This window comes from Parasteatoda tepidariorum, chromosome 5, assembly GCF_982258835.1.
Source record: "Parasteatoda tepidariorum strain Cologne lab strain chromosome 5, Ptep-v5.0, whole genome shotgun sequence".
Taxonomy (NCBI): domain Eukaryota; kingdom Metazoa; phylum Arthropoda; class Arachnida; order Araneae; family Theridiidae; genus Parasteatoda; species Parasteatoda tepidariorum.
The window spans coordinates 8,907,244-8,934,051 of record NC_141759.1 but is presented as its reverse complement, the minus strand read 5'-3'; the positions used below and the strand labels follow the sequence as shown (position 1 = coordinate 8,934,051).

The 26,808-nt window shown below is 29.9% G+C and overlaps 1 protein-coding gene across 1 annotated transcript in view; it reads left to right on the top strand.

The window, feature by feature from the left end:
• The window catches only part of LOC107453190 (uncharacterized), a 143,444-nt gene that overhangs the window by 97,073 nt on the left and 19,563 nt on the right, over window positions 1-26,808 (top strand). The window contains exons 3-5 of the mRNA XM_087163391.1: window positions 22,071-22,208; window positions 23,707-23,913; window positions 26,086-26,162. Coding sequence (XP_087019517.1) covers window positions 22,071-22,208; window positions 23,707-23,913; window positions 26,086-26,162 — 422 coding nt within the window. The remainder of the gene's footprint in view (window positions 1-22,070; window positions 22,209-23,706; window positions 23,914-26,085; window positions 26,163-26,808) is intronic.

Here is a 26,808-nt window from a genome sequence, read left to right as displayed (position 1 = left end):
ATTTAGGAAGAGGAATGAAATTTTTTTATTGTTACATTATTAAAAATCTAATATTAGGTTTTAAATCTGTCAGTTGAATTCAAATAGGTCTATAAGCATAAGATTAAAATGACTGAAATATGTCGAATTATGGTTTTCGTTGAAAAGAAAACTAAATAGGACTTACATAAGCGTTGAAAATGGCTATTAGGGAAACACGTTTGTTTACTAATGAATTTAGTTACCTCATTTTGCTTTGAAGATCGTGTCGGGAAATACTAATGCAATTTTTTATTTAGGCACGTCCTTTCAGCAGTTTATTCTATTCGTTACAAGATGAATTATATATATTTTTTTAAATATCAGCCATTTCTTTTTTTAATAATTTCTGTTTGCACATCGTTTGATACAAGGTAACTCTGGGGAATAATTATTTTCTCTCGCGGATGATTTTTTGTTTCACTGATCTTAGATACCTTATCCTCGCTGATATTAAATCTGCAATCAGTTCCTCTGCAGAAGTAACAGTTTTTATGCAATTTAATGCTGCTGCCTTAGATTTTTGATTGCTTAAAAGTAAGAATAAGTGTCCCCACGTCCCTGGTAAGTAGGGTAGGAAGAAGGAGTCAATATATTTCAGTTTATGATGCTATATGTTAAGGTCATATGTTTTGTCTTAAGTCTTATTTAAAATACTACTACTATTAAAATACTATATACTACTTCTACAGAAACGGTACAGAAAATTCAGATGAATGGAACGTATAGGAAATACCGATCTACAACAACCCCTATTAAGGAATAAACAAACAGAATTAAAGAGCAAAACAGGTGGAAAACATTATCTATACAAATCTCATTTGACATAATGGGAGCATTTGCCCTCTGGTCAAATATCGAAAACAAATGAACAAATACCGAATTTTCAAAAACCCTTATTCTCCTTATTAGTAGTTTTCTGTGAGATAGATTTATTACTTACTAGCCGCCTAAGGCGGCCAGCCGTCCGCCGCGCTGAAGGTTTTCACAAATAAAGTTTTTTAAAACATAGCAGGAAATCTGAAGATTAGTGGACAATTGGGTATAATATGAAAAAAACACAACTACTTCGATTTAGTAGGAGTAACATATGACGCAATGCTAAACGAATGGAATTTAGTTGTTGTTTATTTAGTTATTGTTATTAGTAGTTGTTGTTATTTGTTTTAGTTGTTGTTGTTTATTTAGTTGTATTTAGTTTCAATAACTTTTCTTTATAATGCATTTCTTTATAATGTACAAATCTGGCGAGCAGCTATTTAAACGATCGAACACTTCGTTTGTTTATTTGCGGCTTGAAGTTAGACTCGCAGAAAATGCCGTTCATGGGTTAAATTTGGTAGGAACAACACAACCTGTGACGTAGGCTATATTATACCCAATTAAAGTGTTCCTGTCCAGCAATTTTGTCTTCATATCCAGTTCTGCTGCAGATGTGTTATAGCTCTTGAGGATGTTTGAAATTATATAGCTACAACGCTTAAGAAAAAAAAACTAAAATGCTAAATACATGAAAAGAACACGAAAACGAATAAATTTTTTATGGTATCAATTTCTATTTCTATATAATTTTTTATGGTATCAAATTCTATTTCTATATCTGTTACGTCAAGCACTCAGGTATTATAATTTGATCTAGTTGTGCTTGTATAATTTTGATCTAGTTGCGCTTTCTACGTCATTTTGTTAACATCGTTTGGTTTGTTATTTAACATCGTTTGGTTTGTTATTTCTAAGTTAACTTTCAAAAAATTGGCTGGCATCAGCATTTTTATTCTTTAAGTTGTTTATTTTTTCTTTTGGAATTCGTTCCTTTTTAGCGAAATGTTTTTCAACCTAATCGAATTCTTTGCCGACTGTTCTCTGCATATATAAAGAAAATAAAGTAAATATTTTTAAAGTGTTGTGAAAAGAATTTTTAGTTGTACAAAGTACTACAATATCGCTACAAAAATTATCGTCTTCGCTTAAGAAAAAAAAATAGAGCGTGGAAAGAAGAAGAAAAACTTATTATAACAATTATGAACAGCGACAAATATATCAAAGCGAAGCGTTTTATTTACGTATCGAATATGTTGCCACATTTTTAATACAAAAGTTAAACTTTTCTCCACTTTAATAAATGTAAACTAATGCGAACTTACAATTAAATTATTAATTCCTTCGTATATTATTGATTTAAGTTATCGAAAATTAATATTTCAATTGTGAGGTTCGCATTAGCATACATTTATAAGAGTGGGGAAAAGTATATGCATTTTTTAATAGTTTTTTGAATATGGCTCTTTGAAGACGAAAAAGCAGACGAAAAGCATAGACTTTCAAAATGACTGATAACTAAATAACTAATCCAAATTTTTGAAAAAGAAAAAAAATACTTCTTCATTATGTCAAAACACAATTATGGGCCGAGTTTCGTGCCTGGGCGAGGCTTCTGGGGCGATATATTGTGATTACAGACACACACACACACACACACACACACACACACACACACACACACACACACACACACACACACACACACACACACACACACACACACACACACACACACACACACACACACACACACACACACACACACACACAGCCGCTTTTATTATTATGTATAGATGACGAAATAAAGACGAAATTATCAAACAAAAACTCTGGGTACCACAGGGTTCGAGACTAAGCTCAAATCTTTGGTGATTAATTGCAAATACAATTTTGAACAGCGAAAGACATCCTCAAAAATCAATGATATTATTTTCAGACGACTTTTTTATTTGGATCACTGTCACAATATTAAACAATCTTTCACCATTGGCTTCTTCCATACTTAGAAAACGTCTCGTTTTTGCAAAAGGACAATATCTCACATCAGTTTACATCTATCAGTTTACAGAAAAAAATTTAAAAAAATCAGCAATTATATTTCCCAAGACGAACAAATATAAAAGGTAACCATAATTTAAAGTGGACGGAGCCGTGATGGATCAGGGGATCGACGGTTCGGCTCCCAATGAGATGAAACGGTTTCGAATTCCAGCGATGACTGGTAGATACGAATTCTGCATCTGGCTTGCACCGACCACGTGAAATATCCGTGACGTTCATGACCGCTGACGTAAAATATCCTCAGTGGTAGACGGATCATGTGTTAGAGTCCCCTTCCCGTCAGGATTGGGAGAATTTAATGGCTTGTGTTCTGGAATGGGTTCAGAATTATAAAGCTATGGAATTGAACATTAGTAGTCGTAAATCCAAATAATAGTGTCGGCTGTTATAAAATAAAATAAAAAATTAATGTGGACTGCCAAAATTTAGGGATTCAGCACAAGAATGACTACTTGAGACTCAAGCTTAACACTCAGCTATCTTGACTACCTCATCACGACAATGTCTATACTAAAATTATCTAATTACAAGCATAATTAAACAGAATTTCGGGAGCAAATTGGGGATTTTGGCCCTGAGATCATTAAATTTATCTATCAAAACAGTACGCTTAGAACACTTTGACACGGGGAGGAAATATGGTATAATGAACAGGTCAGGACATCAAATAGAATCAAGAAAATTGAAAGGCTGAACTCTATCGACTTTAACTTAGGTATACAGAGCAACGTCAACCGAAGCTTTGCAAGTACTCGCAGGAACCATTCCACCCCCCCCACAAACTCTCCAAGAACCGGAAAGAGTTCTTCTGGAGAAGTGGGGCAGGAATACATCAGTCCCTGAATTATAACCTCATTAACCAGCAGCAGTGACCAGCCTCAGAATAATGACCAGCCATTAATAACCTCATTGACTCGATGCCTCAAAGGCGTTCAACGTTGCTAGTCATTCGGGAAACCATAAAACGATTTTCTTTTAATGAAACAACTTTTTTTATTTGTTTTTCTCATATGCACAGATGTTTTTCCCTTTAGTACTCGAATGCTCAATAAAACGCATTTTATTCTACGAAACTAACGTAATTTTTATCTCATATAGCCTACTAGGTCTGTCGATGATGTATCAATCATTCAAACAATTCTCCAGGTGCAAGATCAATCCACAACTTCAATATCTTTTAACTGTTTCGAGCAGTGTATTATGGTTTATAAGCAATATGAATAAATATAGAAGTTCTTACAGTAGTGTAAAGTTTTTATGCGTTGTTAATTTAAGTACATATTTTTCATTTTAATTATTATTTTACTTCAACGTTAAGGAAATTCGTGTCTTATTTACTATTGTGAGCATTGAAACTTCTTTAATTTAAGCGGGATAATTTTCTTTTAATGTTTAATATTTAAAGTTATACTTTTAATAACCCATATGAGCTATTATTATTTATGACTTCTATCTGTAATATATTTTTTGTCTTGTTTCAGGTTGAATAAATTGTTCCCATAACAAAGAAGTGAAAGAATGTTGCATTGCATTGATTGTTTAACGAGATTATGAGAGCTCTATAAACTTCTTCAGTCACATGAAATATTCCTACAACTTTGAATTTATTAATTTGCAATGATCAAAAATATACTATATATATATATATATATAAAGTTAAAAATATAGAGAAGAAAAATGGAAAATTATCTAATAAAGATTAATGAAGAAAAAAATTATTAAAATAAAATATTTGTAAAAATGTTTAAATCATTTTTTATATCTGGAAAAAGGAGTTAATTTTAATCGATTTATCGAGGACTTGATTTTAATTTTAATATAAATAAACTAATTACTTGGAGTTTGAATGTTTCTAAAAACACATATTTATATACCATTTTTAATCAAAGGAATTGAATAAAAGAATATGTAGTAATTCTATTTATACTAAAACCAAATATACAAACTATTTCAAAATTTGACAAAAAACAGTGGACACCCAACTAATGTTATTAAGTATTATATAAGTTGAATGAAAAGAGAGCTAATTGTATGATGTTATTCAAAAACTTACTAAAAACTTCTTTGTTAATTTATATTTCTACCAGGCGCAAATTAAATTCGGTGAAATCCGTATCTTAAAATCTGTGTAGGACGGGCATATCGTGATTCCTTTTTTCTTTCTTTTTTTTAATATTTGCTAATTTTCTAAAATCATTAAAATTGTATAATTAAATATCAACCTTATTAATTATGAATTTTGAATTATCCAGTATAATATTATTACCTTGCTCACATACATCTTCGGGCCAATCCAATGTAACTAACAAATCAACCGCTCTTTAGTACTGTTGTAAGAACGCGATATAAAAGATTCCCTCTCATTACGCTTCTAACTCCAGTTGAGCATCTGTTTTCATATTTTGAAATCTGGTAGTCTTATTACGATATTATTTTAAATCATTCTTGAAAGATTCCGTTCATTTGAATTCGTTACTCACTTTATAGATTTCGTTTCATTTTTTGTTCAGTATTTTCTGTTTTTTGCTTGATTGTTTTATTTCGTATATATTTTTAACTTGGGTTCTATTTTCCGAAAAGCTGTAGCAACCCTGTTACACCTCGTGGTAATCGACGAAGAAAAAAAAAATTAATCTTAGTCCTATATTTTTATATTTAATATAATAATATGTTATGTTTGACAAAAATGTGTGAAAAATAAATTTTATTCTTTAATCAGGCTTTTGAAAATTTCTTTTCTTCGTTTGCTTTTCTCTAAAACAGATACTGTGTATAGATGCCAACTTGCTCCGATTTGTGAAAGAACTTTTTCTAGTGGTAACGGCCTTTCAGTTTTTTTTTTAAGTTTAGTATTTCTCACTTTAAGTAATTTTTCCACCACTACATATCACAAATTCAAAGTATGATATAAAATGCAATTTTTGTGCTGTTATCTCATGGTGACCCTCTTAAAGAGTAGGCGTAATCACCCTTATTGTACAAGTTTGACTATTTAATTCACAACCAATTCATTAAAAATTTTTTATAAAGGGGGACAGGCGGAATCACTGAACGTGCAATCAGGATAACTTTTTTCTAAGGTTAGACCATTTTAAGAAATATTAACCCTTTAACGGGCCCTTTATTTCTAGCAAAGGTAAAGTATTTTTGGAATTGAAATTGTTTTAAGAACAGTAATTGATATTAAGAAAAAAAAACTCATTTAGTTTATAAAAATGCCCTTTTTTGGTGGTAAATATATTTAACATGACCAATTAGGAACTTACTATCTTTTATTTTTCTTTATTTACAAAATAAATTCCTTAAATGCTACAAACTTCAAAAGGAATTATGTATTTTATAACTTTTATACGTTTTTTAGAAGTGACAAATGGTTACCAATTTTATTCAAACTCAATTCAAGAAAGCTGAAGTTATTGAAAAATGGAAACCTAAATTAAAAGTGGTAAAACGTGGTGGTAAGTATACTTACCACTGCCTTTAAAAGGGTTAAGGATACTTCAAGTTACAGGAGGTTGCAAGGTTACTATGCCCATCCCAGCTGAATGAAAATTTTTTCTTTGCAAAGAGCTTTTGAAATAAATCCGTGATGAATTCTGTTTAAACATTTTTACTTCGGTGTCGGAAAGTATTAATTATATTTGAGTTTAATTATATATATTAATTATATGTATTTATATTAATTATATATTGACCTCGGGGAGTGCATAGTGATAAAGAGCGTTCGTAGTCAGATTGAGTGCGTCCAATGATCATATATCAGAGTAGCAAGTATCTGAATAGCTAAATCGTAACATTATTATTTCTTAATAGTTACAATAACTATAATACTTCTATTTAAAGTAAAAGCAAAGTGACTTTTTGCCAAGAGTTTTTTAAAAACATAAGCATGTTCAAACAAGTCTTCTTCGGTTAATATTTATAACATATGAGCATTTCGTGTCGACTTCTAAAACAGTCATTAGAGCAATAATGGTCGGATACGGTGCGTCGTCGATGTTGTTGTCTAAATATTTTGTGACGACATTGGAAAAAGTAATCATAGTCGGATAGAGTGTGACTAATGATCGTGTATCTGAGAAGCAAATGTATCGGAATAGCTGAATAGTAAAACTATTAGTGGTTATTGTTGTGAATTATTTCATTAATAGTTACAATAATTATAATGTTCCATTTTTGATTAAAATAAAAGCAAAATGTGCTTCTTTTTTGCCAAGAGTTTATTTTTAAAAAAAAGCATTGAGGAATTCTGTTCAAACAGGTCTATTTCGATAATATTGATAACATTTGGGTATTTTGTGCCGAATTTGAAAGTAGCATTCAAAAAGAGCAATCATCTCGCATGGAGAGAGTCTAAGGACCCTTGGTATTATTTGAATACTTGGTGCTGACTTCGGTTGCAGATTTCTCATTCAGCAGTAAGAAGCTGTAAGTAAGTATTGCACCCAACAATCCTAAAATGGCATTTCTTCGGAAATAAATGATATCTATTCCTGAAAGCACAAATTTCGGAATCTTGTACAAAGTTAGATCCACATCTCCACCATTGAAATTATTTCCCTTCAAAGACCTGGCCTCTATCTTTTCGTAAAAGGCTTTCCGGAATTTTCCGATGTCAATGGGCACTTGACCAGCTCTAAACAAGATGACCACCATTGCCAGCAATGAAGTGATCATGTAGTTGACTGTATCTATATAGTACATTAAAGTGCTTCGATTTGAAGCTAAAAAGCTCCCTGTCGCTGAGAAACACATCCAGAAAAAGGTACTGAACGCACAAAATATTGGTAGTGAGAATGTAGTCTGAATTTCATTTAAATGTCTGAAAATTACAGATCGTTTGACAGCAAACTCTTTCTGCAAGTATTTATCGAATTCTTCGGGAGGAGTGCCATTAATATCTCTAATCAATTTGCAAAGATTATCGCAAATCGTCTGGCAAGCAAATAAGTAAGCAAGGGTGATCATATTGCAAACATTGTATAAAAGCGAATACATCAAACGTGCTAAAAAGACAATAACGTATTGAACTGCCGGATTCTTGAATACATATCCAAATGTATGAAAGTTCGTATCTTCAGTTCCATTCGCAAACATCATTGGAGAAATAGCGTAATATATAGGCAGGGCAATTGAGTAAATAGTTATTTTCGTGAGATGATTACTTTTCAAACAAGAGATCATTTTTTTAGTTGTCAATAGCCTCGTGAGTTCGTCTCTCTTCAAATTTATTAGCACCAAAGCAATAGCGCTTGTAATATTAGCAATGTCATAAAATATGCTTAATTTATCTACTCCAATTTTGATGTGTATGAAAACTCCCAAAGCCGAATTATATATGATAGCCAAAACTAATATAACGCGAACTGAATATAAAATGCACAGATTCCATTTTGTAGGTTTCAGTCGAATCAATCCAAAAAATCCGAAAACGCGGTAAATAAAATACTTTGATTCACATATTCTTTTACTTTGATGAAAATTCACAATTTTCGGTTGGCCGAACATTTTTACAACATGATGCAAAAATTCAATGATGATGAGTTTGAATTAAACTGACTTACTAGATAACAATAAATTATTTCTGATAGAAATTATCGCCAAACTTTAAATCTTTTTAAGGGTTAAATGAAATCAATTTTAAAGTCTCAGAACAATCACTGTATACTGAAAAAAAAAATTATAAACCTAATGGACTAGGAGATAGATTAAAAAAATATTTCATTTAAAAATATTTTAATTTACAAAAGTGTGATACTTATTATTATCACCCTTTATTGTCTATTTGAATGTTTCGTTTCTTACAATAACTTTTTACTTTGAGAAATCAATATAAAAATAATGAAAGTAGAAAATGTAATTCGGAAAAAAATGCATTCGAAATACTGATTGTGGGAACAATTAACAATGGAGATCACACAATGGAGATTCATATCACAAAGAAATCACGCAAATTAATTCTTTTAATTTCATCAATTTAACTGTTGAGATTTCTAGAATTCGATATAAACATAAGTTTTGCGCTTTGAATCAATAGAGCACTTAAAATGTTTCTGACAATCAACTGACATGAATACGTAGGAAGCGAGATTTTAATTTCAAAGATGATAAATTATATATTTGCACAACATCATTTGACCAGCGTTTTTAGAAAAGCATTTTTAGTTTTCTGTAAAATTAGAACACTAAAAATTTTAAACTGGATCCCGGTTTTTCTCCTCATAATTGGGTATAATATAAAAAAAACACAACTACTTCCACTTAGTAGGAATAACATTTACCATGATGCAATGCTAAATTCTATGCCACTATCCACATAAATGCCACTATCCACATAAATGCCACTATCCACATAAATCAATTATTAATTAAAAATCGAATATCAGTTACTTTTCTTTATAATGCAATAAAATCTGGCAAGCAGCTATTTAAATGATCAAACTCTTCGTTTGTTTATTTGGGGCTTGAAGTTAGGCTCGCAGAAAATGCCGTTCATGGGTTAAATTTAGTAGGAATAACACAACCTGTGAGGTAGGCTATAGTATACCCAATTCAGATTTTAGATAAATGCTGGCACGCTATTTGACGAGACAGAAAAAGCACCTCAGTTGGTTAAAGCTGTTTTTTACAATTTAGCAAGATTTACTAAAAATTTTTAAACTTTAACTTAATTTTTGTTACGTTATTAAGCGTTTACTTCCGTACACCTACTGTTACTTTTTTTTGTTGTGTTTGCGTTTTGCTTTAATCCTTTCCAGTTCAGAACAGTTATTCCGGAAACACTATTTCAACTAATTTTACACACCAACACTAATTTCTCCGATGTCATTAAATGTTTACTTTCGTATACTGGCTTTGTAACCCTTTTCAATTCAGTGTAGTCATTCTGGCGACACTGCTGCAAGAAATATTACACAACAACATTAACTGAATTTCTCCGATGTCATTAAATGTTTACTTTTGTATATTGGCCTTATAACCCTTTCCAATTCAGTGTAGCCATTCTGGCGACACTGCTTAAACAAATATTACACAACAACAATAACTGAATTTCTGCGATGTCATTAAATGTTTACTTTTGTATACTGGGGTTAAGTTTTTCTAGTTCAATGCAGCCATTCTGACAACACTACTTTAACAAATGCTACAAGCCACTAGAAATGTAAAACTAATTGCTTTCAAGCGTTTAGCAAGCAATGTTCTTCAAGCAACTAAGATCTAAAGTATGTCGCTTCGCATAGAATGTACAGCCTAAATAAAGTTCTCAATTGAAATCTGTTGTTCCGGGACGGGTTAATATTATGAAACTTTACAACTTCCTTGGAATTATACTTTTAGTAGATATACAGTTTTTTCAGAAAGTATCAATGCTACTTCCTAAAGTGCTCAGGCATAACCTCCAACATCAGAAAGCCTCTGCCCGGATTTTGCATACTTACCTGCGCAAACTATTTAGTAACTGAACCAGTTGTGCTCATGCACCGAAATTTTATATTAATAGTAATTGAAAGAAATTTAAATTATATATTTGAGAAATAAATCTGTGGTGATAACAAGTAAATAAGACAAACCAACAATATTCCTGAATTAAAGACATATGTTGGCAACCACTTTCTTATTTTTACTAGATTTTGCATTAAATGGTGCTTTCATAGACTGATTTATTTTCATAGTGGTGTGGTTTGATCGGACTACCTGTAAAAACCTATGTAGAGGCCTTCAGTTGTAGGAGGTGTTGGCTCAAGCCTTACTGATGATTTGATTTACAATGAAATAAGCTTAAACGCTGAAATATAACGAAGACTCAATAATAGTATAATTTTTCACTGTTTGCAAACATCATTAATATAATTCGCTTAATAAAGGTGTTACACCTTTGTTCAGCACCTTAACTTAAGAGCCCGAGATAACTAAGTCAGAAATAAATTTCAGTCTGAGAAAATTTAGTTAAGATATTAAAAATAGTTGTGTTTAGGGTAACCATATTCAAGAGTTTGCGGATATTTTTTGTTTGCTTTCAGGAGATACGTATAGCTGGTTAATGTACGATGTTCGTACAACTTTTTAACTGGTGTTAAGCACTTGACATAGTTCTGAGTTTACTATTATCAATTTTCAACTCTGTAGCCTTCTAATTTTGTACTTAATCCAGAAGACAAGGGAACTGCTCCATCAAGCAATGTTATAAACTAGCCTTCGCTGAGAACTTTTTGGTGGAACTAACCGGCGTTTGGGTTGTACTTAGAAGAAAATCACGAAAACCTTCCACTGTTCACCTGACGGCAAAGAGATCTTTCGTCATTATTCTCCTGATGAATCATGATTCGTCTACCACTAAGGATATTTAATATCAGCACTGTGGTCTGTGCTATCCGGGAAGGCAATTGCTCTATCCTCTAAGCCACAGCTGCTCAAGAAATATTATTTGTCACAGTCATTGACATGTCAACAATTACAGCAATAGGTAAATAGAAATTTACTATTTTAAGGACAATTTATATTTTATCGAGTGCTGTCACGATTTATCAGTGTAACTATAACTTTAGCTATGTCCTAAATACTATTTCATGGCGAACATGGTGTCTTTACTTAAACAAAAATTTTGAATACTAAAGGAATCTTTGTATAATGTGGAGGATAGATTAGTTTAAGAAATACTTTAAAACTGCACTTATTTATAATTATTATTTAAAACAATTGAAGTGGGAACAATACAATACAATTCGATTCAAGGTACTAATAATAAATAAGAAACAGTACATGAGCAGCAATGCTTAAATTGCCCGTTTTGCATCTATCATAGCTGATAACATTTATGGATTTTTCATAAAATCGTACTTTTCAATTTAAAGTGGTAGTAAAATGCATGCTTTTTTATTTTTTCTCTGTATTTTTTAATTTAATTTCAAATAATTTTTACCACAACTACATTTAAACATATCAAACATGCACATAAATGTATGTTAATCATTCTATCATTTGTTTAAGCTTTGACAAAATGGGAAAAAAAATTCTCTCTGTAATTATAATTTATTTTAATTATACTACCAGCGGAAAAAAACTTAAAGAGTTATACCTTTCTTCCCTCCCAAGTGATAGTTTCCTGATGTCCATCATCTTTATTCATATTCTATAAGGCAGAGATTAAGAACACAGAAGTTTACCTTCGATGTTATTTAACCCTTTGACGGTCAGGGAAATGAGCAATTTTCGTTTCATTAATTCGCGCAGTATTACGTGCAAACAGTTGTCGAAAGTGGCAGCAGTTTTTCACCGCCGTTCTTTCGAAAATGTCACCCTTCTCTAGCAATGTCAACTGCTCCTTCTTCTAGAATTGTTATAATAAAATGGTAGCAAATAATGTAGTAAATTTCAATGGAGAAGGACAGTTACGCTTAGTTTTTATAGAGTAACCAGTAGATTGTTGTTCTAACGCTGCATTTTATATGTTACTTATAGTTTTTGATATTTAGTGGTTAAAAAATTACTTAAAAGGAAAAATACTAAACTGAAAGTAACTTGACTTTTGCCATCACTAGGAAATACTATTTTACAAAGCGGAGCAAGTTGGCATCTCTGGATGCGGTAGATAGCTCGCCTCACGCGTATTAAAAATTTCTTTAAGTATTCGTAGTACATAAATAACAGTTTTTACGTACTTTTCGTTTTCAACATAGTCAATGCAGAATAATAATGGCGAACGGGCTCAGCTCGTCAGCGCGCATTGAGGAAAAATTTCACTACGCGAGTAGTGCTCGTTACTAACCGGTCAAAATTTTGCTCCCGAGCGGAACTCGTTTGCGTGCATTATGAGGCACTATTCGATTGCGAGCTGAACTCGTTCATAACCGCCAAAGGGTTAAAACAATATTTAAATAAATAAGCAAATGTTTCTTAAAGTGTCGCCATGTAAAAACCATGTGTGCACCTCTTGTAAAAATCAATTTTGTTTTTAAGAAGCTCAAAATTTCTTAATATTAGTTTCTACTATCGAAATAAAGTTTTTTTATTCGACACCTTCACATCTATTAACTTTTGCTTAGAAGAGAAAATAAAATATTCTGGTTAATACAAACATAATAATATAACTTTTTTTATAAATATTACTACCACTTTTTAATTTTTTTAAGTGCACATCAACCCTGTGCTACTTATTTCTATTTTTTTTAATATATGTTTCAATTAATTATATACTGTGGTGGGCAACATCTTTTTTAAATCGATTATCAAAACAGAAATTATGCTATTACTTTAACTATTTGGGAAAAATATCTAGCTAGAAGCCGGAGAAGTTGGCACATCTGTATTTGAAGGAAAGAAATAAGAACTTTTCCGACACTTTTTAATCACATAGCTGAATTCCGTAGTTGAAGTGGTAGTCAGAGAATATACTGGGATTATGTAAAAAGCAAAGAACAAGCGAAAGACATCTGTAGCAAGGGTAAGACTGTCTTATAGAATCCAAACAATATAATGTCCGTTTCTTAGAATCCAAAGAAAATGTCTTTGTCTATCTTATATGTGATATACTTAATGCTGTTTCCGAAAATTCGATCTTCATAAGGAATAACGCTTTTTAAGGAATAATGTGCTATTATTATTCTGTATTTCTTTTAGAACAGATATTTAGGACTATCAGTTCAGTTTTCCTATCTTTAGTTATTGTTTGCATGAAAATAGCGCAATATAAGAAGAAACGTCACAGTCTTGTGAAACAAAACGAGTGTGTTCTAATTCTTATATAATTGAAAAAAATACTCCAGCTTTAAATTGTCTGGCCATATGAAAATTTCTAAAACTTTAGAATTATTGACTAAGTGTATTAATTTTATCTAAGTAAGGAAATATCACCTAATTACCGATTATTTTAGAAAGAATCCTAATATATTTTTCTCTTCTCTAAAACATTTAAGTTATTATATTTGACCGTAAATCTTCTTACCGTAATACTTTTTTTATCCAGTTCAGTTTACCGTATGTAAAAAGAATATGGATTACAATGTGTTGTGTATACTAAAATTAAAAAAAAAAGTGAATTAAGCACCAATGAAAGTATAGAAATGTCATTTTTGGTTCTATAGACAAGAATCTCAAATAAAAGTATGTTTATGAATCATATGTGGTTGAAGCATTGCGTTCTATCTGTAAGTCAATTTCTGATTACTTTTTTTGGCTATTATATATTTTATTCGGTGCATTTCGACATTTCATTTTTGCAAAGCTAACTTATTATAATTGTCTAGATTAAAAACTTCATTTCTTCAAAAATATACAAATAAAAAATAATAGTCGACAACTTTCAAGTGTTAAGAAATAGGTGCCCATTTTCAAGACTTTCCAGACGTGAATGAGAGAGAGAAAATTTTTTTTTTCTTTTTTTAATTAAGTAAAATATATTACTGCTTTAGTTTTCTTGAGATTATTTATTTAACGTAATAATTTTATACTCTTGATTATTTCCCTTTCTGAAGAATCATCCCTATTTATGCATCCATGATTGCTTGCGTTTAAACTTTGGCAAAACTGCTGTGTGCCATTGTATTTCAACTGCCATTTTACTATTTCAAAGAAATTATAACTTTATCGAAGGGGCGTGAACGCAACAAATTATTGTGACAAAACTGTTTTCAAGAACAGGGCGTTCGCACTTAAATAAAGGTGGAAATTTCTTTTTGGATCTACCAACTTTTGGAGCCTTTGAACTACAACCTATTGGTAGCTAAGAGCATAAAAATTACAGTACTGCTTTGTCTCTTTTTAAAAAGAATCAAGTGCTAATGTTTTCAGAAAAGGAACATAAGCATTTAGTGGTTTAAGCGTCGTGCAAAACTCGAAAATTTACATTATTCCCGAACACTGATTTTACTGAAACAGAATATTAAAAAATATTGTAATAAGCTTTATTTTCTTAAAGAAGGTGGTTTTTTTCTTTTTAAGTTGTAACAGTAGCTGATCATTAAAAATTTAAAATTGCACAGAAAAAGACCATTAAATATTATTTGAAATTAGACAAAAAAAACTTAAAATAAAGAGAAAAGAAATGATTCAAGTTTGCTTAGGAAAAATTAAGAGTTGTAAAAGTTAAGAGAAGGAATAAAAGAAAATATCTGTTTTAATTCTAGAAATAGAATTCTTCAACACATTTTCTAATATTTCAGATTAATATCATATTTCTGATGTCTATGATTAGTTGTCTAACGTTTAATTGTCATTGTTCTATAAGCCGTTTCAAACGCGATAAGAAATTAACGGACAACGATACCAATGATAGCGCCTTTTAAATAGATATTGAAGAGAAATTAGCATTTTCCTTCTCATCGAAATCTGAAAGGGAAGAATAATTAGAAAAGTGAACATGAATAAGCAAACTTCAGAATTAATTACAATTTTATGCAATATTTTGGTCTTTTTCACGCATGTTCGAAATATAGAATCACTAGCATTTAAAAAATTTCAAGATGGTAGAACGTTTGAAGTTAGAAAAGATGCGGCTGTTGAAATGTTTACTAATGATACATTCAATAACCAAATGTCTCAGGGAGGTAAGAATTTCTGCTTTTTTAAATAAGTTTGTACGAACCTGGAAAAACTCTAGAAGCAATATTAATATATAGATGAAACAGTATGTTTTATTATATACTTGATCATGTTGGCACTTAATTTGCTTAGTAAATTAAGAGATTATGTGTAAAAAGTAAACAAGTTTCAAGTGCAGACAAATCTTCTTTGAAATTGACTTGATTTCTTTTTTCAAGACTTGCGCATTTGAGCCTATTCTTGAGCGCTCAAACGATGTCGACTTTTCGACTTATAATTTCGGAAGCAAATGAAGTGTTTACATTAAATAAAGCCCACACAGCTTCTTGGGAGTATTCATTTTATTGTGTTTTATTATGTAAGCTACAATCAGAAATGTGTAATAGCTTTAAACATATACTTATGAAGCCTATAGATTTATATTTTTTGTTCAAAAAAGAAAGTCAAGTAAAAAAAAAATTATTCATTGTCACAAAATTAATACGAATTTTGCGAAATCTTTTCTATTTTATCCGTATTCTTTACTTGCACATTTCTTGTAATCTTTTATAAATTAAAAAATTAAATGCTTTCTTATGTTGGAAGTTTATACCACAAAAGAAGAGTTATTAAGGAGAACAATAGCAAAAAGTAAACAAAGAATAAAATAATAAAAAATATGAAAAATATAATAAGGACAACAGAAGCTTAAGTCGCCAGGGGGTACCAGTCCCGGAAGTCATAAAAATAGCACAAAATCTTTTATATCTAGAGAGCAAGACAAAGGTCTAATATTTGCTCTCTCTGTATTCCTAAAGTTTTTCAAGAAGTCAAGGAAAATAGAAAAAGAGAATACAAAATACAAAAGCAAAATTAATACAAATTACAAAAGGAAAAATAAATTTCAAAAAACCTACCTAAAAACATATCCCATTGTCAAAACTAAAAGCACACCATACTCAGAAATTTGTAAAAAAAACTTTCGGGCTGGTACCCCTTGACGATGGCAGCTTCCGTTGTCATTCTTATATTTTTTAATTGTATTCTATTATTTTTATTATTTCATTGATATTTCTATATATATATATATATATATATATATATATATATATATATATATATATATATATATATATATATATATATATATATATATATATATATATATATATATATATATATATATATATATATATTCTATTATTTCATTCCATTATTTTCTTTGTTTGCAATTTTCTATTAGTTTCAATTTTCCCGTGGAATTTTCATTTGAAATTGTGGTTTTAAGCTATTTTTTTAACACTAATTTTGATTTATGTTTTCATTATTGTTGTGGAAAACGTGAGATAAACCTATCATCTGATTTTTGATAACAGTTTATTATATATATACTAGAGATGGGGGCTATAGTAGACTAGTGGAATATTTCTGTTATTTATTTCTCTAAATTTATCTGTCCATTTCAGCAGATTGGCGAAACTTTGTTATATTTTTATATTTAGTTACTTGTCAAAACTTATGGCTGTTAATTAGCAAATGAAAAATAAAGTTTTTATGGTGAAAAAGTTAAATCTTAATTCATATTTTGTACCATTTATATTTATCGTTTTTAATAATAGAAACTATTACATTATGGATGAGATTTACCTCGTTTTATTATCCATTAGTAAATTTAAACGAACTTATCGGGTGGGTAGTGGACATATAGGTGTGTGGCTACAGTAGGAATTTCAGCATAAATGATACCTTTTATTGCCCGTTAATTTGCTTTCATGTTAACAAGATATTTATTTTACCTTAAAGACAATTATCAGATACGACTTTAAAGTTTAGATTCTGATGGAACACTGTTCTTATATAAATCTGATTTCTTTACAAAATAGCCTATGGTGGTCAAACACTAATTAAAAAACTTTGTATTATTTTGTGAACCACTATAAAAGTTTTCTAAGAAATAATGGAAACTTCAAGCAAAATTTACGGAATTAAAAAGGAAACAGGGCCGCCGGGTGGAAAGTCACGTTATGTCGCTGAGACCTCCTAGAAATTTTCACTATTCGGCACATTTTGCTTAGACGTTCGGAATATTTACGAGAAAAAAAAGTTATTTCAAACAGCAAATTATTTGTAATAATTGTAAAAATAATAATTTTCAATAAATAATCAGCTTTCATCTTATCAACTTCATTCTAGTTCACTTTTTAAATTCAACAAATAAATATATCTTAAATAAGTTCAACAAACTTTTAATTCGTAATTAATTTTCAAAACGATTATTTCCTTAATTTTTTTTTAACTTTTCAAACTATATTTCCATTTAAAAGCATAACTCTCATTTCTATCTAATTAATTTTCATCTGACATTTGACGAAATTTGACGATTGCTAAATAATTTGTTACTCGATTTATGTGATAGTGGAAAATTATATCTTTATATTAGCTGCGAGCCAATCTCTTTTTTTTTATATTTATTTATCAAATAGTTCATTATTTATTTTATTTGTTGACTAGAATAAATAAGCATTTCTACTACTGCTTTTTGTGCTCATGGGTATTAAGGCTCCACAATGTGGCTTTTCCTCTTTGTGGCATTATGACTATCTTTCCGAGTAGGCAGTCTTTACGTACTTATCAATCTTAATCAGGGTGGGTTTTCAGGATCGAACTTCAGTTCTTCACAATAGTTCAGTGCCTTACCCATTGATCAATCGCAGCTCATTGATTAGAATAAAGTCGTTTAATTACCACTGTATTGATAGAAAAATTACTCTATTACGAAAATATAAGCAACAAAAATATTTTTATTCAAACGAATGAAATACCTACTTTGAGTCGGACAAATTCGAAATTTCATTCGGCGAAATGGGAATTTCCCCCTCCCAATTGTATAAATTCGCTGTGCCCCTGCGAAGAAGTTGTAAATTCCTGTAATATTTAAAGTGCTAGAGTAATATCAATTAAGGATTGCAATGTTAGTTTTATTTAGCCCTCGCTTAAGAACCTTCACCATCCGATTATCAGGTTATATAAATTTGTTTTTATTGTTTATATATACTGTGGTGGCCCAATCACTGTAAGCCAACTATATTCTATCAAAAATTAATTAGAAAATTAGTGGCATTCGCGACCATTTAAAATACTTAGGAATACTCTGTTGGTAAATCGGAAAGCATACATTAGGATTTAACATTATTATATATTATTAACACTTTCGCGATGACTGTCACAAATACGTGCCAGCATAAAATCGTATCAATCAGGTTAAAAAGATAAAACTGGTAATCAAAGTAGTTCTTCAAAAGTTTATTTGTGGACAAGGTTATAATTGCTTGATTTATTTAATTCACCATTACTTAGTTGAAAATAAAATTATTTAGTTATACTTTGAACTAACATTGATTATATATATGATTAAACTAACAATAATTAAAGTAAAAGCAAAGTAAGTCTGTCAAATTAGCAATGCTTACATTTAAGTTACCGTTTTTAATTTATTTACACCCTGATTCCGATTTTGCACGAATGCTTTTACGAATCACCCGTCCCCAAGGGGTTAAACCTGTGAGGATTATTTACTCAAGACTAAAATTTTGCTTTATCTGCTTTCTTATTAGTAACTATGAATCAAATAACAAGTTTTAAGACGCATCTGTACTGGCAATGTGATCTGAGACCAGTGTGGGATTTTTTAAAAAAAGGATTATTAACAAAATGATTATAAAAGTAGCTCTGTATCACTCAAAATGGAAATAAACGATCAAACTTCATTAGAAATATACTTTTCGGTAAACCGGGCACAAGGAAATTGAACTATTTCGTAACACTTTGTTTAATTTCATTTATTTTTTTAAAATTTGCATTTATTTATTTTCAAACTTTATTTATTTTTGAATTCTATTTTATATTTTCTTTTATTTATTTTAATTAGATTTTTATTTTATTTATTTTATTTAGATTTCTATTTTATTTACTTTCATATGTTTAAAAATTAAGATAAATAAAGGAAAGCTAACGGAGATTTATATTTTAAAGTTTAAGTTAAGTTCACGTGCTGACACTAGCTCCAAATCAAAAGCTTTTATTTACTTATTGATAAGGATTATAACACACATTATTTTTCGACAAAGTAAAATAAGATAAATATATTCTTCCAGTTTTCGTAAATTTATTTTTAAATTGAAAATGACGTTGTCCAGTCTTTTTAATTGCTATGCCTTTTTAATAATCTTTTAAAAAATAGTGGTCATTTGAAAACCAAACCATTCCGAATATTTGGCAGGGCAGAAAGCCTATAAATACCAAGATTGAAAACAACAAAAACTGGTACTTAAAGCCTCTCATTCTAGAATTTTTTTTTCGTGAAACAGTACATTTCTGAAACTATCGAGATTTTTTTACAATTATAGCATGAATATAAAACTGTTTCTTTCCAGAGAAAAAAGTAAACATTGCTAACTAGTTCGTAAAACGAGAATAGTTTTACTCCTCCCGAAAACAAGTTGAAAGTGAAATGGTTTTACTACCAGCTTTTCCGTCTCGCTTTCACCCATGTTTTGGTATTTTTGAGAACATTTTGAAAGACCAACCACTAAAGAGCTACAATAAAAGGGTGTTGCGTATGAACTTTTAAATCACTTATATAAATAAAAAATAATACATTAAATCATAAACATAGGTACCACTAGAATAAGTTTTTACGAAAAGGGTAGAAAGTTTGCAGCCCTGTTAATTGTATATATTCTCACAGATGTCAACCTGAAACCGATTGCAGATAAATATATTATAATGGTAGTATTTAATTTAAAAATCTAATTTTTATAAATTCGATTTATAGAATTTATACCCACCACTACTGCAAATAATTCATAGACATATACTGTACACCACTTTATTGCAGTTTCGAGCCTAAACAAATTGATGTAAGGCATACCAGCAGTGAAAATTGACTTTAAAACTTCGGAATAGAGTATACCCGGAAATGACACTGAACTAGGCCTAGTATATATTTCGGATATTTATTATCGATATTTATATATCGGCAACTATGTGGTTGTCAAAAACCACCAGTTTCGGTCATTCACAGTAACACCCACGTAAAATTGCCACAACGTAGGAAGCACATTGTCATCCAAAATAGTGCAGTAGGCATCGGCATTGAGCTTACCATGAATGGAGACCAAGGGTCCCAATCCATATCAGGAGGGCGTGATGCAGGGTTTCCGCTACGGTAGCTTTTTTCGCAAAATGCGAAAAGACCCCTCAAAAATGCTAAAATTCAACAAAGCATTTTCGCATTTTTGCTAAAGGATTTTACTAAATTCCATTAAAAAAAAAGCTTCCGCGAAAAACCATGACGCTAAGGGTTGTTAAAAAATATAACTACTTTTTTGTTTTTAGCAACCACTGCCATCATGAATGATATCATGTTCAACATTAATAAATTAAGCCTCATATTTCAAAAATCTAATTTAAATTTTGAATATGTTCAATCAAGTGTGAAGGCTTGTATTTCAAGTTTAGAAGAAATAAAAAATGGCACCGGCACTCATTATATGAGTTTTTTAGATGATGTGCCTAAGAAGGAAAGTGAAAAATTTGAGTTTCAGGGCCATATAATTTTAGATGGACTGAAACAGAGGGAAAGATTCCGTAATTTGATGCACAATTTTTTAAACTGTATCATTGAAAATATTACTGATAGATTGGGAGATTTGGATAAAATCGAAATGTTCAATATATTTATACCTAGCAGGATGCCCCATAGTTCGGAAGAATTACAGCATTATGGTGTAAAGGAAATCGGTTGCATTTTCAATTTGTTTTCGGAATCTCCCAGAAAAGATTTTCAGTTTACAGAAACTGAATTACTTTGTGAATGGGGATTATTTAAACACATCTTAATGCAACGATGTAAAAACATGTCATTTAATGAATTACTTTTATTTTTATATACCAATGATGTGTCTGAACAGTACCCATTAATAACTTCTGTTATAGAGTATTGTGCAACAATACCAATGCACACTGTTGACTGTGAAAGGGGCTTTAGCTGCCTTAATTTGTTAAAACTAATATTCGAAACAGGTTGTTAATCAACCATGTAAACAATTTGTTAATGATTAATATTGAGGGCCCTGAAAGTGCATTTAACTTTCAAGAAGCATTTGTAAAATGGGCAAACATGAAAGAAAGGAAGATTGTTAATTATAAACCAAAATGTTTTGATAAATAATAAATGCGTTTTTTTTTGTTATAGGTATTCTTTTTGATATTCTTGTACATTAAGCTATTCTTTGTCAGATAACTTACAGTACTTGTTTGATATAAAGTAATTTTATAAGCCTAATGGCATTTTAGCATTTTGCTAAAACTTTTTTTCAGATTTTAGCTTTTTTGCTAATGAATTTTTAGACTCAGCTTAAACCCTGGCGTGATCTATATCAGGGCCGCTGTTATAGTCATTTGCATAGGTGTCCGATTACTTATTGGTAGATAGTGTATGTGTGTAATTGTTTAAATAAGTATTTTTTTATTATAATTTTTTAAATACGTAAATATAATTTTTTATAATAAATACTTGCTTAGATATACAGATTTTTTGTTCATATTTACTAAGTTTTGATTGAAAATAAGTTTTGACTTTATGAATATAGTTTCAGATAATGCATCCGAGCTATGTACTTTTAATCAACATGAATGTGGTTACTCATCTACAAGACACGGACATATGCAATGGAACTGGAAAGACTTATCTGCTAAGATCGAAAATTATCACTATAAAGAATTGCAAGGTTTGTTCTTCCTGGGGACTTATTTCTTCTTCGGAGAGCAGAAATTATGACGTCACATACTAACTAAATGCTTTCGATGTTCGTTCTAGCTATCGTATCTTACAATATTATTCGTATTAAGAGCAACTATTTCAAGTCTCACATTTTATTTTATCTTGTAATTCGTTCTTAATACAAACTGACTATTCAAATACAACTTCATTTGCAGATTTTTTTTTGAAAATTTACAATAGAAAATGAGGAAATAATTAATAGAATCCAAGTTCTAGTGTTAAAGATGAGACAAAGTTTACATTCAGATTTTCAATATAAAAATTAGATCTATGCTTTTACGCAGCTTAACTTAGAAAGTGAGGAAATAATTCATAGAATCCAAGTTCTAGTATTAAATATAACGCAAAGTTTACATTCCAATTTTCAATTTAAAAATTCGATCTATGCTTTTACTCAAATTAACCCCAAAAATTATATGGCAAGATTGTGTTTCTTCCAGTCCTTAAAGGTTGTTATAGTTCTCAGGACAGTGGAATAAGACCGCAGACCCAGAAGAAATTGAAAATGTAACCCAAACGTAAAACAGACAGAGAGAACTTGTACGTATGAAATAAAACTAATCAAGATTTGTCAGAAAAGTTTGAAAGAAAAGTTTACTTAGAGAAAATAAAATATACCAGTAGCTACAATCATAATAATGTAAAAAATATATATTAATGTTATTAATTTTTTTCCATTTGCGTATGAACCCTGTCACGTACTATCTTTTATACCCTTGTCTCTTTTTAGAGAGAAATGGGAGTGATCTGAGAGGGAAGATTGAATTTTTTTCTAAACAGGCATTGTTTCCGATGCATTTCGTACTCTAAATTGAATGAAACCATTTGCGAGATTATCAGGCTAATAGATTAAAAGTTATATAGATTTTACATACACGAAATACAAACTTGTACACGTGCCTATTTACGAATCTAACACGGCGATCAAAAGAAAAAATGCATGCATGTGAATTCGCTGCCATCGCTGAGATTTGAGCCCGGTTCACCTCCGGTTTTATTCCCTGAGGATAGTATACCTTCCAATATGAAAAAGGCTACCACTGGGCAAAGTGTAATATTTTAATTTAATAATTGTTTGCTGAAGATATTATTAAAGTTTGCCTTGTCATATTTTTAAGCTTTACTAAAAAGAATGTAGGAACAAAAAAGCTTTTCAGATAAACTCTTAAATCATTTACTTGTAGTGGTGTGAAAATAACAGTAAATCCAATTTACAAAAGCGGAATGATATATAAAATCATCAACTTTGCTACCACCAAAAGAAATTTCCCCAAAAGTTGGCAGCCCTGTACTTAACTTATTATCTTATAATAATGTTGAGGGACTGCTGGTCGACTTGTATCAGCTGCCAACTCATGAATGGGGTTAACAAATTTTTTATTGTTGTTTAATTTATTTAGTATCTATGAAATAGATGTTGCTAATAACTATAAACTTTCTTTCAGGTGGCGTTTGGTTTATAAAAGATATCCTTAAGAACAGTGAAACAGCGCTAGAAGTTTTGTTGCAAACACCAAAATATTTCTCAAAAAGAATGCATTCATTCAAATGCTTGCATTTCTACTCTTATTGGGACAGATTTCTTGAGAATGACAACACAATGACGCCAAACTACATCCGAATATCTCAAGCGCCTAGAAAATACAAAAATTGTAATCTGATTTCTCTTAACGCCCAGCGTCATATATTTAGGACAGTTCCTATTTTCAAAGACATTCATTGTGGTGGGAAACTTTTTTCGAATTTTTATTTATCTGGGTGAATTAATAGATTCTCAGATACCACAATGATTTAGTTATTTCTGACTAGATCTAGAATTAAAAGGAGCAAGTACTTTTTGATCTATCAAAGACTTTCTGAATGCTCTAACAGTAAAAAAACCAATTAATTTCGATAATGTATTATGCCCCCTTTTTCCTAAAACCACTTCTTGCATCATTTCAACATATAAAGTAGGGACAAAACGGGTTAAAACATAGAGGGTGTCCCATAAATGATTGATTCATATTAAACGTAGATTGTAAATACTACCTGATATGAGAGAAAAATGTGGTATTTGCTGCATTGTTATTATTAGAACAATGCATTTTAGAGAAAAATGCATTGAGTTTAAATAATTTAAAATTTCGACACATAGTACCGCTAGAAGAAACATGTGCAGGTTAAGAAGATTCTACAAAAACATTGTCAAATGTATGCGCAAATTTTGTCTATAGACTATGTCATATTAAAAATACGAAAGTTGGCTACATTTGCAATTTTGCTAAATAGATTTTAATAGTCAGTGTTGCCTAGTGATAACTATTTGAACTTATTTTATTAAACAAAATATTTTCCTAATAATACTGCCGGAACGGTATATTTTTCTATTGAAATAATGTTTTCAAAATAATTTTATGGTCACCCTAAAAATCTGTTAGACTACCGGAATTATATTAGTGCTAAATTATGTAATATCTAAAAAAAGAAATTTGAAAAAAAAAATGCTTTTTATTCATATTTAAAAATTTATCAATGTATTTTAATGAAGCTGTTTATCTTATATCTTAATAACTGAAAATAAGCGCACATTTTTTAAGAAACGATTTTACCTTCAACATAGAAAAAGAGAGATTTCTTTCTTTAACTAATAACCATATATTATTAAAATGTTGAATAAAATATTTTTACTTGTTTTGAAGCAAACTAATGAAAAAAAAAAATAAAAATAAGTTTAGGAAAAATTCTGCGTCAAGGACTTAACTTGCTCTTCTTATCAAAATTTGCCAATCAGAATTTTGCTTAGTAAAAAAACGACGTGTCTGAAAGCTTTTAGTATGATATTTCAAATTGTACAAACAGTTTTGTTATGTTAAATCTTGTAAAACATTAACTGCAAAAAGTAAGATTGTTTTCATAGATTAGTATCGAAAGTGAGTCAATATTTTTTATCCAACTCCTGTATCTATGCACTTGTTTGCTCCTTTGAAAGTAATACTTAAAACAAGAATCATAAACTGAAATGTATCAAGTTACTATGTATTAGTGAAATAGTGACACCCTTGGGTAAACAATAAAAACAATATTCCAGGTGTGAATGATACTGTTGAATTACATAGAAATTTAGCTTGTAAATGAGAGAAACTGATTGCAGATTTGATGCAAAAGTATCTAAGTTTTGCTTAGAAAAATCTCATGCAGCGAAACAAAAATGTTTCTCAGTATTATTTATCTTTTTTTCCACCTCGTTAGACCTAAATTAACCATTACAGATCTGCCATCTACAACGCTTTTTGCTAAATATTTTATGGAGTGGTAGACGTTCAAAAACCAAAGCATTCAGAAGTTTGGTAACTTCGCCAGCATTTTAAAAGCCTCATCACGAAAAAGCTAGAGCAAAGTGGCTTTGCATATGAACTTTAAAATCATTTATATGTAGTTGGGAAAAATAAGTTCAAATGAATAAGAAATGATACATTAAAACACAAACCTAGGCGTCACTAGAATAAATTTTTACAAAAAGTATAAAAAGTTGGCTGCCCTACCATTAGGATACCTCGCCAAATTCAGCTTACTCACAACCTGGAAAAATTAGAGTCAATTTTTAGCACACATAAATGCATTAAAATATCTATATATTCTTTTCTTATTTAAACTGCCACTTTAAAACAATTTTCAGGTTTTCATTCAGGTCATTATTTCATATCATTATTTCAGGTTTAAATAAATTAAAAAATTTCTGATGAAATAAATTTAATAATCAATAAAATATGAAATAATTTTAAAAATACCATTGAAACTGATTTTATTACTAATAATAGTATAACTGTCTTCAATTTTTACAGATTATAAAGATTTCAGTCTTGAAGTTGATCGATGGCTGGAAATTAAAGTAGATATGAGTGTATTTGAAGACTATCAAGTAAATATCAAATACTATTAATTTTAAATAGGTAACGTTAAAAATGTTTTTCTGTAAATATATATTAGCAAGTAAACAGCACTCATTAGATAAGTTCAAAATGAAGAATAAAACAAAGAAAAATTATAGACATATGAAAAAAAGGGGGTGGGAAATAATAAGTAAAAAAAATAACAAACAACATTTAATTAAAAAAAAAAAAAAAGTGAAATTTTAATTAAAAAACCGGAAAAAAAAGATATAATCTTTTCTTCAGCCCACACGATTATATCCGCAAAACAGATTGCTTTCTGATATTGTATCAATAAAGCCAAAGCAAAATATATTAATACAATAGTGTGAGGAGCACTCAAAAAAATTTTTTTATAAAATAACTACATAAAAATAGATCATAAAAAGTAAATATAACATATAGAAACAGATAATAAAATAAAATAAAAAGAAAAAATAAAAAGAAAAAACATTAAAAAGGGGGGACTATAAAGCGAGTAGCAAAATCATAACAACTTACACGGACGGTTATTTTTCAAGAATGATTTAAAAATGTTTTCGCAGAAAGATTGCCAGATTACAAAGTATGAAAACAAAAGATGAAAACAAAAGATGAAAACAAAAGCTCAAATTGAGTGTAACAAAAGGGTTTTAA